General features: G+C 35.1%; 1 protein-coding gene across 1 annotated transcript in view; it reads left to right on the top strand.

The window, feature by feature from the left end:
- Window positions 1–13,078, top strand: part of MAOB (monoamine oxidase B) — a 147,142-nt gene that overhangs the window by 33,750 nt on the left and 100,314 nt on the right. Inside the window, exon 2 of the mRNA XM_049767268.1 lies at window positions 11,769–11,863. Coding sequence (XP_049623225.1) covers window positions 11,769–11,863 — 95 coding nt within the window. The remainder of the gene's footprint in view (window positions 1–11,768; window positions 11,864–13,078) is intronic.

The raw sequence follows: 13,078 nt of genomic DNA, 5'->3' as shown, positions 1-13,078 counted from the left end.
CTAGAAAAATCGAGGTATGTGGTTTTGTTTGAAGGCAAGAAAAGCAATAGAATGGGGTACAAAATAAGAGGGAAAAAAAGAAGTCAAAAGTCAAATATGCTGAAAATTGGCTGAGTCCCTCTAGAGGCTTCCAACCTTAGTTTGAGAGAGAATGTGAAAAAGGTATTTGAAATACCACAACAATACAGAAAAAAATATCGAATTAAATAACCGGTGAGCACTACAGCAATAAAGACAGGCACCACACAATAGTCTCAGTTCTCAAATCAAATCATGCTTGAGTGCAAAAAGAAAGAAAGACTAGACAAAATAAAATAAAATAATATTGGAGACATCAACCGTAATCTCCACACCAAAATAAAGACGTCAAAAAAATGGATCAATTGATAAAAAAACATGTGGAAAAATGATTGTTTTGTGCTTTTTTTTTCTCCTTTTCTTTATCACCCTGCATAGGCACAGTAACTATTGGGGATATTGTAGAAGGAATTCCCTTGACCTATCTCTTATATTTTTATAACCCACAAATGAGTGAGATTATTTTGTGTCTACCCTTACATTCTAACTCATTTTACTCAACATAATAGTATCCATGTCTATTGATGCATAGGAATTTAATGACCTCGTTTATCTTAATAGTTGCATAGTATTTCAATGTGTAGATATACCAATTTCTTTAGCCACTCATATTTTTGTGGGGGGCTGGGTTGTTTTCAGATTCTGGCTATTGTGAATAGTGCTGTGCTGTAAATATATAAATTCTCCACTAAAAATGATTTTGCTATGTTTTGCAGATTCTGGTAATTCATGTCTTCCTCCTCAATATTTCCAGGAATCTTTTAATTTTCTCTTTAATTTCCTCTCTGACTCAATGATTTTCAGCAATGAACATTTTGCTTCTACTTTTTAAGTTATATCTTTATGCCTGTTTGTAATTCATCTTTATTTTCAGTACTTTATGGTCTGAGAAGATAGCAGCAACAATTTCTATTGCCTTGATTTTGTGGAGATAAGTTTTATGGGTCTCTCTTGGAAAATGATACATTTATTAGAAAAGAATGTGTATCCACAAAAATCAATGGACATTTTATACATCAATAATATTAGGGAAGAAATGGACATTAAGAAAACAACCCGGGGCCAGAGAGTTAGCACAGCGGTAAGGTGTTTGCCTTGCAAGCGGAAGGTCATCGGTTCGAATCCTGGCATCCCATTTGGTCGCGGACCTGCCAGGAGCGATTTTTGAGCATAGAGCCAGGAATAACCCCTGAGCATTGCCGGGTGTGACAAAGAAAGAAAGAAAAAGAAAGAAAGAAAGAAAGAAAGAAAGAAAGAAAGAAAGAAAGAAAGAAAGAAAGAAAGAAAGAAAGAAAGAAAGAAAGAAAGAAAGAAAGAAAGAAAGAAAGAAAGAAAGAAAGAAAGAAAGAAAGAGAAAGAGAGAGAGAAAGAGAGAGAGAAAGAGAGAAAGAGAGAAAGAGAGAAAGAGAAAGAAAGAAAGAAAGAAAGAAAGAAAGAAAGAAAGAAAGAAAGAAAGAAAGAAAGAAAGAAAGAAAGAAAGAAAGAAAGAAAGAAAGAAAGAAAGAAAGAAAGAAAGAAAGAAAGAAAGAAAGAAAGAAAAAGAGAGAAAGAGAGAGAAAGAAAGAAAGAAAGAAAGAAAGAAAGAAAGAAAGAAAGAAAGAAAGAAAGAAAGAAAGAAAGAAAGAAAGAAAGAAAGAAAGAAAGAAAGAAAACAACCCTATTCACATTAGTGTCACACAAACTCAAATATCTTGGAGTCAACTTGACTAAAGATGTTAAGGATCAATACAAAGAAAACTATAAAACCCTGCTCCATGAAATAAGAAAGGACACGTGAATTTAGAAACACATACCCTGCTCATGGATTTCAGGATTAATATCATTAAAATGGCAATACTCCCCAAAGAATTGTACAGATTTAATGTGATCCCTCTAAAGATACCCATGACATTCTTCAAAGAAGTGGATCAAACACTTCTGAAATTTATTTGGAACAATAAACACCCTCGAATAGCTAAAGCAATCCTTGGGGAAAAGAATATGAGAGACATTACTTTACCCACATTTAAACTGTGTTAAAAAGCAATAGTTATCAAAACAGCATGATATTGGAATAAAGACAGACCCTCAGATCAGTGGAATAGGCTTGAATACTCAGAGAATGCTCCCCAGACATACAATAACTCAATTTTTGATAAAGGAGCAAGAAATCCTAAAGGGAGCAAGGGAAGCCTCTTCAATAAGTGGTGTTGGCACAAATGGTTAGCCACTTGCAGAAAAGTGAAATAAGACCCCAGCTAATACCATGTATGAAAGTAAAATCCAAATGGATTAAAGACCTTGATATCAGACCTGAAACCACAAGGTATACAGAACAACACATAGGTAAAACACTCCATGACACTGAGAGAATAAAGGCATCTTTAAGGAGGAAACAGCACTCTTCAAAAAAGTGAAAGCAGAGATTAACAGATGGGAATATATTAATCTGAGAAGCTACTGCACTTTAAAGGAAATAGTGCCTAGGATACAAGAGCCACCCACTGAGTGGGAGAAGCTATTCACCCAATACCCATCAAATAAGGGGCTAATCTCCAAAATATACAAGGCACTGACAGAACTTTACAAGAAAAAAAATCTAATCCCATCAAAAATTGGGAGAAAAATGGACAGACACTTTGTCAAAGAAGAAATACAATGGCCAAAAGGCACATGAAAATGCTCCACATAATGAATCATCAGGGAAATGCAATCAAAACAACCTTGAGGTATCATCTCATGCCACAGAGATTGACACACATCACAAAGAATGAGAACAAGCAGTGCTGGCAGGGATGTGAAGAGAAAGGATCTCTTTTCCACTCCTGGTGGTAATGCCATCTAGTTCAACCTTTATGGAAAGTGATATACAGATTCCTCCAAAAACTGGAAATTGAGCTTCAATACGATCCACCTATACCACCCCTAGGGATATCTACCCTAGGAACATAAAAATGTAATACAAAAATCCCTTCCTCACACCAATATTGATTGCAGCACTATTTACAATAGCCAGACTCTGGAAACAACCAAAATGCCCTTCAACAGATAAATGGCTAAAGAAGCTGAGCTGTGGTACATATACACATTGGAATATTATGCAGCAGTAAGTCATGAACTCATGAAGTCATGAAGTTTTCCTATACATGGATGTACATGGATTCTATTATGCTGAGTGAAATAAGTCAGACGGAAAGAGATAAACACAAAGTAGTCTCACTTATCTATGGATTTTAAGAAAAATAAAAAATATTTTTTAAAAATATTAAATTTTTGCAATAATTCTCAGAGACAAATGAGAGGAGGACTGGAAGGTTCAGATAATGAAATGAAGTTCACCACAAAGATTTATGAGTGCAGTTAGAGAAATAACTATATTGAGAATTACCATAGCAATGTGAATGAATGAAAGAAGTAGAAAGCCTGTCTAGAGTACAGACGGGGATGGGGTGGGGAGGAGGGAGATTTGGGATATTGGTGATGGGAGTGTTGCACTGGTGAAGGTGGGTGTTCTTTACATGACTCAAACCCAAGTACAATCATATTTGTAATCAAGGTGTTTAAGGATATTAATAAAAAATAAAAAGTGTGTATACAGTTTTCTGGGGATGAATAACCCTATATATACACTAATCTGCTCTCTCTATTTCTTCCGTCAGAGCCAGTATATCATTGTTAAACTTTAGCCTGTTTGACCTATCAATGGGTGACAAGGCGATATTGAAGCCTCTCACTATTATTGTGTTGTTACTGATGTCTTTCTTAAAGTTTACTAGCAGTTTAAGGTAATTTGCTGGCCCATCATTGTGCTTGTATATGTCTAGAAGTGTTATTTCTTCTTTGTGTACAAAATCTTTGATTAGTAAGAAATGCCTGTCTCTGTCTTTTATAACCTTTTAAGTCTAAATTCTGAGTTTTCTGAAATTAGTAAGGCCACCCCAGCCTTTTAAGGAAGTTGTTTGCTTGAATGATTGTTCTGTAGCCTTTGGTTTTTAGTCTATATTTGCTCTGCTTATTCAGGTGTGTATAAGCAGGGAAATGTTGAATTCAATTTTTCATACATTTTTACACTTTGAATATCTTAATTAATGTATTTGTTGGATTTGCCTTCCCTTAAAGTATACTCTTCAGATCTTTATTTAATGTTGATTTTGAGTCTATAAAGTTTCTGACCTGTTGTTTTTTCATGAAGCTGTGTGTCTTTTCTTCAAATCTGAATGCAAGTCTCGCTGCATGAAGTATCTTTGGTGAGGAATTCACTGTTCATGAGTTTTGTCACTGTATCCCACCACTTTCTTCTGCCTTGAAGGTTATTTTTGAAAACTCCATTGTAAGTCTTAGGGATGCTTCTTTGTTTTTTTTTTTCCAGTGGTGCTCATGTGCTACCTTGGCTTTGCACTCAGAAACTACTCCTGGCAGGCTCAGAGGAGCATGTGAGATGCCAGTGAATGAACTCAGCTGTGTTCAAGGCCCTACCCGCTATGCTATCACTATGACCCCCTTTTAAAATTTTATTTAAAACATTGTGATTTAAAAAGTTGTTCATAGTTGGTTTTAGACATACAGTGTTATAGGAACAATCCCACCACCAGTGTCAACCTCCTTCCATCAATGTTCCCAAAGTCCATTCCATGCTATACTACTTCCCTACCCAGCCTGCCATCATAACAGGCAACTTTCTTTAAGTTTGGTTCCTAAAGTTTAAGTCTCATGATTTCATTGTTATTGACTTTAGCTTAGATATTTATTTCTGTCTTTTCTTTAAAAATGTTTCTTTATTTAAGCACTGTTGTTACAATCATGTTAATAGTTGATTTTCAGAGATAAAATATAAACTCCCATTCTCCAGTGCAACTTTCCTACCATCAACGTCCCCCATTTCCCTCCTTGGGATCATAATGATGTTGGGATTGAAACTGAGTTGGCTGTGTGCAAGATACATGCCCTACCTGCTGTATTATTATTTCAACCTCTTCAGTATATATGTATATATATACAATTAGTACTAACATTATTTTGCTCATAACTTTTATTTTAAAATAGGTAATTAGGGGCTGGAGCGGTGGTGCAAAGGGTAGGGTGTCTGCCTTGCACCTGCAAACCTAAGATGGTCTCGCAGTTCAATCCCCTGGCTTCCCATATGGTCACCAAGCCAGGAGCAATTTCTGAGCACATAGCCAGGAGTAACCCCTGAGCATCATTGGGTGAGGCCAAAAACAAAAAGATAAATAAATAAAATATGTAACTTAAAATCTGCACAAATGAGATCAAAATTGTGGTGCTTCAACTTAGTTTTTATTCTAATAATTTTATGCTATTCAAATAAAATTTTACTTATTAATCTTAATTTGATTAAAGTTAACAATCTATTTAAAGAAGAGCAAATAGGGTAACTATGCTTAATTTCTCAAGATTTTTATGTCTTTGTAGTCTCAGGATAATCAAAGGTAGTAAATATTGAGTTAAAAGTAAGAATTAGTTGTGTTGTTTCCATAGTCTTGCTATGGTAAATAGTGCTGCAATGAATATAGGTGTAATGAAGGGGTTTTTGTATTGTATTTTTATGTTCCTAGGGTATATTCCTAGGAGTGGTATAGCTGGATCGTATGGGAGCTCGATCCAGATGCCCTTCAACAGACGAATGGCTAAAGAAACTGTGGTACATATACACAATGGAATATTATGCAGCTGTCAGGAGAGATGAAGTTATGAAATTTTCCTATACATGGATGTATACGGAATCTATTATGCTGAGTGAAATAAGTCAGAGAGAGAGAGAAAAACGCAGAATGGTCTGACTCATCTATGGGTTTTAAGAAAAATGAAAGACATTCTTGCAATAATAATTTTCAGACACAAAAGAGAAAAGAGCTGGAAGTTCCAGCTTACCTCAGGAAGCTCACCACAAATAGTGATGAGTTTAGTTAGAGAAATAACTACATTTTGAACTGTCCTAATAATGAGAATGTATGAGGGAAATGGAGAGCCTGTTTAGAGTACAGGCGGGGGTCAAGTGGGGAGGAGGGAAACTTGGGACATTGGTGATGGGAATGTTGCACTGGTGATGGGGGATGTTCTTTACATGACTGAAACCCAAACACAATCATGTATGTAATCAAGGTGTTTAAATAAAAAAAAAAAGTAAGAATTAGTTCCCAAGTATTGCTTGGTGTGACCATCAACAAAAAATGTTTATTTTTTTCAAAACTGTTATTATATAAATAATATTAATAGAACATAATGATTTTATAGACAGAATTTTATTAGAAAATATTATACTTAATAAATTAATTTATTAATTTATAAGTGAATATTTATAATATTGTATATATAATGTTAATGCTATTAATATAATATAAAATAAATAAATTATTATGATTTATTAAATCATACTTAATTAATAAATTAAGTATAATATTGAAATAACTGACAAAATTGAAACTGTAAAAATGAGTTTTGGTCCATCATGTCTAAGTATGTAATTAGTCCTGGTCACCTAATATTTGCACAATTTTGACTACATTTGCCTTTAAAAACATAGAAATCTGTGTCCAGAGTGTAATACAGCAGGTAGGGCACTTGTTTTTATGCAGCTGTCTAGAGTTTTCTTCCTGGCATCCCATAAGTTCTCCTTGGCCGTGTCAGGAGTAGTTGTTGAATGCAGAGCAAGAGTAACTCTTGATCATGTCTTATGCGACCCAGAAATAACAAAAGAGAAAAAATAAGAGATTGAAATCTATTTAAAATCACTAATATTTTACCGAATTAGGAAAAATTTTATGAAAAATGATGTTGGTAAGAGAATTACAATATGAAAATATATGTACCACATAAACATTAACCAAGAAAGTATAATTGTAAAATACTTATATTAAAATGTTTTAATATGGAGATGTTTTAATTTGGATTTAATATGTTTTAATATGGAGAGTCCTCCAAAAACTGGAAATTAAGCTGCCATTCGACCCAGCTATTCCACTCCTAGGGATATACCCTAGGAACACAAGAACACAATACAAAAACCCCTTCCTCACACCTATATTTATTGCAGCACTATTCACAAGAGCCAGGCTCTGGAAACAACCAAGATGCCCTTCAACAGACGAATGGCTAAAGAAAATGTGGTACATATACACAATGGAATATTATGTAGCCATCAGGAGAGATGAAGTCATGAAATTTTCCTATACATGGATGTACATGGAGTCTATCATGCTGAGTGAAATAAGTCACAGGGAGAGAGATACAGAATAGTCTCATTCGTCTATGGGTTTTAAGAAATATAAAAGTCATCTTTGCAACAATCCTCAGAGACAATGAGAGGAGGGCTGGAATTTCCAGCTCACTTCATGAAGCTCACCACAAAGAGTGGTGAGTGCAGTTATAGAAATAACTACACTGAGAACTACCATAATCATGTGAATGAATGAGGGAACTTGAAAGCCTGTCTAGAGTACAGGTGGGGGTGGGGTGGGATGGAGGGAGATTTGGGACATTGGTGGTGGGAATGTTTCACTGGTGAAGGGGGTGTTCTTTACATGACTGAAACCTAATCACAATCATGTTTGTAATCAAGATGTTTAAATAAAGAAAAATGCAAAAAATAATTAAAAAGAAGTGTGATTGGACAGAGTATTTTAATTAATAATAATGTATTTAATCACCATGGTTACAGACATTCCATAGTTGGGTTTCAGTCATGAAATGTACACCACTGTAACTTTCCCACAACCAATATCCCCCATTTTCTTCCTCCCTCAACCCCTTGCTGTCTTCAGGACAGACATTCTATTTTTCTCTATCTCTCTCTTACTATCATTGTCACAATAGTTTTTGGTGCAGTTATTTCTCTAACAGTGCTCACAATCTTTGTGGTAAGCTTCATATCATGGGTTAGTCTCTCCGGCCCACATTTATATTATATCTGGGTATTATTAACATACTGTCTTTATTTTTCTTAAATCCCACATATAAATGAGAATATTCTGTGTCTGTCTCAATCACTCTAACACATTTCACTCAGTATAATACTCTCCATGTCCATTCATATATAGTCAAATTTCATAACTTTATTTTTCTAACAGCTGCAAAATCTTCCATTGTATAAATGTACTATAGTTTCCTTAGCCACTCATCTGTTGTTTGGCATATTTGTTTTTTCCAGATTCTGGCTATTGTAAATAGAGCAATAATGAACATAAGATTGTAGGAAGCATTTTGTATTTTGCTTTTTTGTTCTCTAGTATTGGTATTACTAAATCAAATGGGAGCTCAATTTCCAGTTTTCTGAGGACTAATTGTATTGTTTTCCAGAAAGGTTGATCTAGGCAGCATTCCTACCAGCAGTGAAAGAGAGTTCTGTTCTCTCCCAAAAAAATGCTTCGTTGTATGCAATTTCCCTTTTTAATCTTATTCCTTGCCTTCAATATTCTATTCCTATCTGTATTCTTCATCATTGTTACTACAATGTGCCTTAAAAGCACTAGTTTTACTTTGTCTCTTTTTGCTGGTACTCTCCGGACATAAAGGATTTGGTTGCATGTACTCTTTAGCTCTGGAAACTTCTCTGCAATTATGTCCTTGACTGTTGTTTTATGGGTATTTTGTTCCTTTTATTCTTCAATAATTTATATTGTTTCTGTTCGATTTATGCTATACATCTACTTTCATATGTTCACAAATTCTTTGAGAACTTTTTCCTTTGTCTGGTCTGTTATTTTAAAGCTCTTTTCCAACCTCTTCTGTTGTATGGAGTTGTGTGCAACTCCTTCCAGCTCACTGATTCTGTTCTCAGCAACTATTACTCTGCTGTTGAGGCCTTCTAATAAGTTACTCATTTCACTTACCATGTTTTCAACTCTATTATTACAGTTTGAAATTTTCTATCTCTACTTTCATATAGTCTTGAGTCTTAGTTGTGTTTCCTTCAATTTGTTGATGCTTTCTTTGAGTTCTTTGAGCATCCTCTATATTTCTTTTATAAAGTTTTTATCTGAGAGAGGCAAATTATGTGGTTGTTACTTATTGAATTAACAGAGCTTCCATCTTCATCTTCTAAGCATGAAGTCTAAATTTTCCCCCATTGTCATGCTTGCAATGAGATGTTTTCTATGTGTCATGCTGTGATTCATTGACTAGGATAATTGTATGGCCTCAGAGTGAGTTAAGCGTCCTTACCTTTCTGACTCATTCCCACAGTGTAGGTTCAGCTCACCTAGCTGACAGAAGATTTTCAGGCACCTATAGCAAGGCAGAGGCCTTTTTTCAGGTATGCCAGTCAGGGGGAGGCCTGCTGACCTGGAAACTGATGGTGTTACAGGAACCTGCAGGGAGGATGAGGTCTTTCTCTTGGTTTGTCCTTCAGAGCTGGGCCTGATCACCTGGTTGGTGATGGTGTGGAGACAGGTGCCTTTCTCAAGATCTGTCCTTCAGGGTGGGGTCAGTTCACATGGCTAACAGCATTGCTCTATCACCAAAGGGGAGATAGATGCCTTTCTCTAATTTTGTCCTTCAATGCAGGGCCTGATCACCTGGCAGGCAGCAGCACTTTGGGCACTGGAAAAGAGGCAGAGGCCTTTTTCGGTTATGTTCATTAGGACTTGGCCCACTCACCTCGGCTGATAGTGGTGTTCTTGGCACTGACAGGGAGGTAGAGGTCTGTCTCTGGGTTTGTTTCTCAAGTGGGACCATCTTACTTTGCTAGAGCCAGTGTTCAGGGAGCCAATGGGGAGACAGAGACATTTTAGGGAATGTTTGTTAGGGTGGGGCCAGCTTTACTTTATATGAATTTTTTTCCTGTACTGATGTATAAAAGATAGTACAAGATAGTTATGGTTCATATATCTGTAAGTCATTGGCATTTTCATGAGTTTATTTTGTTCTCAAAAAAGGATGCCTCATACCATAGATCCAAGAATTCATTTCATCTTGTTAAGGACAACAGAATTATGTTATTTGAGAAAAATCTTGAACTTGTGTGAGAGATTTATAAAGAGATAGATTTAAGAGATCTGAGGTGAATAAATAAATAAATAAATACATAAAAAAGAGATCTGAGGTGAAAAACTATCTCTAGGATGTACATACACCCAAAACTGTTAATATAAGCACTAAATTTTGTAAAAAGTCATTTATTTCAATCAGCAAACTTTATATTATGAAAATTTTCTCAATAAAGTACTTTAAAAGCTAAATTTATAATAAGAAAAGATAGAATGTAGTAGGCATTATGTTTTTACTACATAAATAATTGTCAATTCAATAATTATTTTATTGATGGCTACAGTAATAGTTTTTTATGATTGAATGGGGAGTTAAGATGAGTAAAGGATATCTTAATGTTTTGGTCTTGAAGTTTACATCAACTTCCAAAAATCCAGTTTTTTAAATGTATTTATTTATTGATTAATTGATTTTTGGGACACATCCAGTGACTCTCAGGCATCACTCCTGACTCTGCACTCGGAAATTGTCCCTGGCCAGCTGGGGGAACATATTATGCTAGGAATTGAACCAGGTCTCTCCCGGGTTGGTCGCATGCAAGGCAAGCACCCTACTGCTGTGTTATCTTTCCGGCCCCATTCAAAAGTCCACTTTTACTAGTAATACCTGTGTCCTCTCACATGCTTTCATGAGATCAATTTTCTGTCCTTTTTCATATTTTATTCATATTTTTTCATATTTTCCTTGATAATGACTTAATGATCATTTTTCTATTTCTTTTGAAGTTTATATATATTTTAGATGTGATTTAGGGTTTTTTATATTTTTATATTTTCTTGATAATGATTTAATAATCATTTTTTCTATTTCTTTTGAAGTTTATATATATTTTAGTTGTGATTTGGTATTTTATTTTTTATCAGCCATATAATCAGACATTTTATTTTCATTAAAGATATTTAGATATAAAGCTTTTTTTAAATATTTGAGGCATTTTCAAAACAAATCGAGTTTTGTTCTTTCGAGAAATAAAAATATTTCATGACTAATAATTTGGTTCTCTATTATTAAAATCTAGGGATTAGAAAGCTAGTACACTGGGCATGGTGTTTACCTTACATATAACCTACCTGATTCAATCCTCTTGACTAGAACTAGCCCTTTGAGCACTACCCTAAGTGATCCCTGAACACATAGCCAGTATTAAGCCCTGAGCACTGCTGGGTGTGGCCCCAAAACAAAAATAGATCTAATCACCTCCCAGTCAAATGTAACAATAAGCCATGTTTATTTAATTTTCCCCATTGGCTATTAAGATGAAGAGATTACCAAAGCCTCTTGATCTCTTTCTACTAATGACCTTTTTATGGCCAAAAAATGCAAGATGACAAGCACAATCCATAGTAGAGACACTTTGGATTCATTACAAAGTTGGCTTTGAATGATTTGTTTGAAGACACATGTTCAGAAATCTTTTACTGTTGCCCTATTTATTTTCCATAATCACGTTTAGTTATGCTTTCCCAATCATGATCCACAGTTTAAGAAGCTATAACCTAATTTTTCAATATAGTGCTTAATTTTTTTTGGGGGGGGGCGACGCCTGGTGACACTCAGGGGATACTCCTGGCTATGTGCTCAGAAATGGCTCCTGGCTTGGGGGACCATATGGGATGCCAAAGGATGTCCATCCTAGCAAGGCAGACGCCTAAACTCTTGCACCACCACTCCGACCCCTAATTTAAATTTCTTACCGTATTTTCTTCTAGGTATGTCAGCAGCCAAACTTCTGCATGACTCTGGCCTGAATGTGGTTGTTTTGGAAGCCCGTGACCGTGTAGGAGGGAGGACTTACACCATTAGGGTAAGACACTTAAGATGGCCTGGATAATCATAGAACTAAAACGGAATTGAATTTACCTCTTGGTCTCAAATTTTGGGGCCAGAGATACAGTGCATGGGTAGGCTACTTGCCTGCATAAAATTAGTCTGAGTTCTATTTGTGGTACTCCATGCTACCCCATGAATCACCAGGAGTAATTCCCTCGTGCAGAGTCAAGAGTAGCCATTGAGTATCTCTAGTGGTGGTCCAGAAACAAACAAAAAATGGAAAATAAATTTTGAACTTTAATTGAATCTTACTGAGACAGTGGAAATTACTCTGAAATGCTCTTCACTATCTATTTCTCAGTTTACTTACTTTTAACTCTACTTATTTCATTATTTTGAACAACCAATACATTATTGAAAGAGTAAATATTTGTTTGGACTATACATTGAATAAAAATATACCTGCCTTTGTAAAACTTACTTTTGATGGATAAGGTGCATGAAAAATAGACAATAAAAATATAAAAAATAGGGGGGCTGGAGAGATAGCACAGCAGTAGGGCATTTGCCTTGCATGCAGAAGGACAGTGATTCGAATCCCGGCATCCCATATTGTCCCCCAAGCCTGCCCAGGGTGATTTCTAAGCATAGAGCCACAGTATCCTCTGAGCACTGCCAGGAGTGACCCAAAAACCAAAAAGAAAAAATATATATAAATAGGATATTTCTTAGTGTCCCTGATTAATAGCTACCTGTCTATGCTTGACATTATCGAGACATAGAGAACTTTTCTATTCATATCTCATTCAAAGACTTGTCATTAATAATTGGTAGTGAAGCCTATCCAAAGCTATATAGAAAACATTCTATTGAATATAACTATTAAGTTCAAAATTATAAAATAATCTGAATGCAATATTTCAAATGTATGGAAAAGCAAACCACTTAAGAAGTGATTATTTTCTTTTTTGATTTCCCCATAGAATTTGATAGATCAAAATTAGCCTCAAGGCTCTAAAATCCAAACTAGGTAGTAATTTATGAATGAAAAAGTTTACCATTCTCTTGCCTATTGAAAAGCTGAATTCGGGGGGCAGGCCCCCCCAAAAGAAATTTGAATTAATTTTGTTTTAATTTAAGCAAGAATTTAATAATTTCTAAGTCATGTGTAGTAGTTTTCTATGGATACATCTTGTATGTTCATAAACTGTGAAATATTAGTTGCTGATTTGGTTATCTTTTTATTACT

The sequence above is a fragment of the Suncus etruscus genome, chromosome X (assembly GCF_024139225.1).
Source record: "Suncus etruscus isolate mSunEtr1 chromosome X, mSunEtr1.pri.cur, whole genome shotgun sequence".
Classification (NCBI taxonomy): Eukaryota; Metazoa; Chordata; class Mammalia; order Eulipotyphla; family Soricidae; genus Suncus; species Suncus etruscus.
Note: the sequence above shows the minus strand (reverse complement) of the source record. Positions and strands in the feature narration are given on the sequence as shown.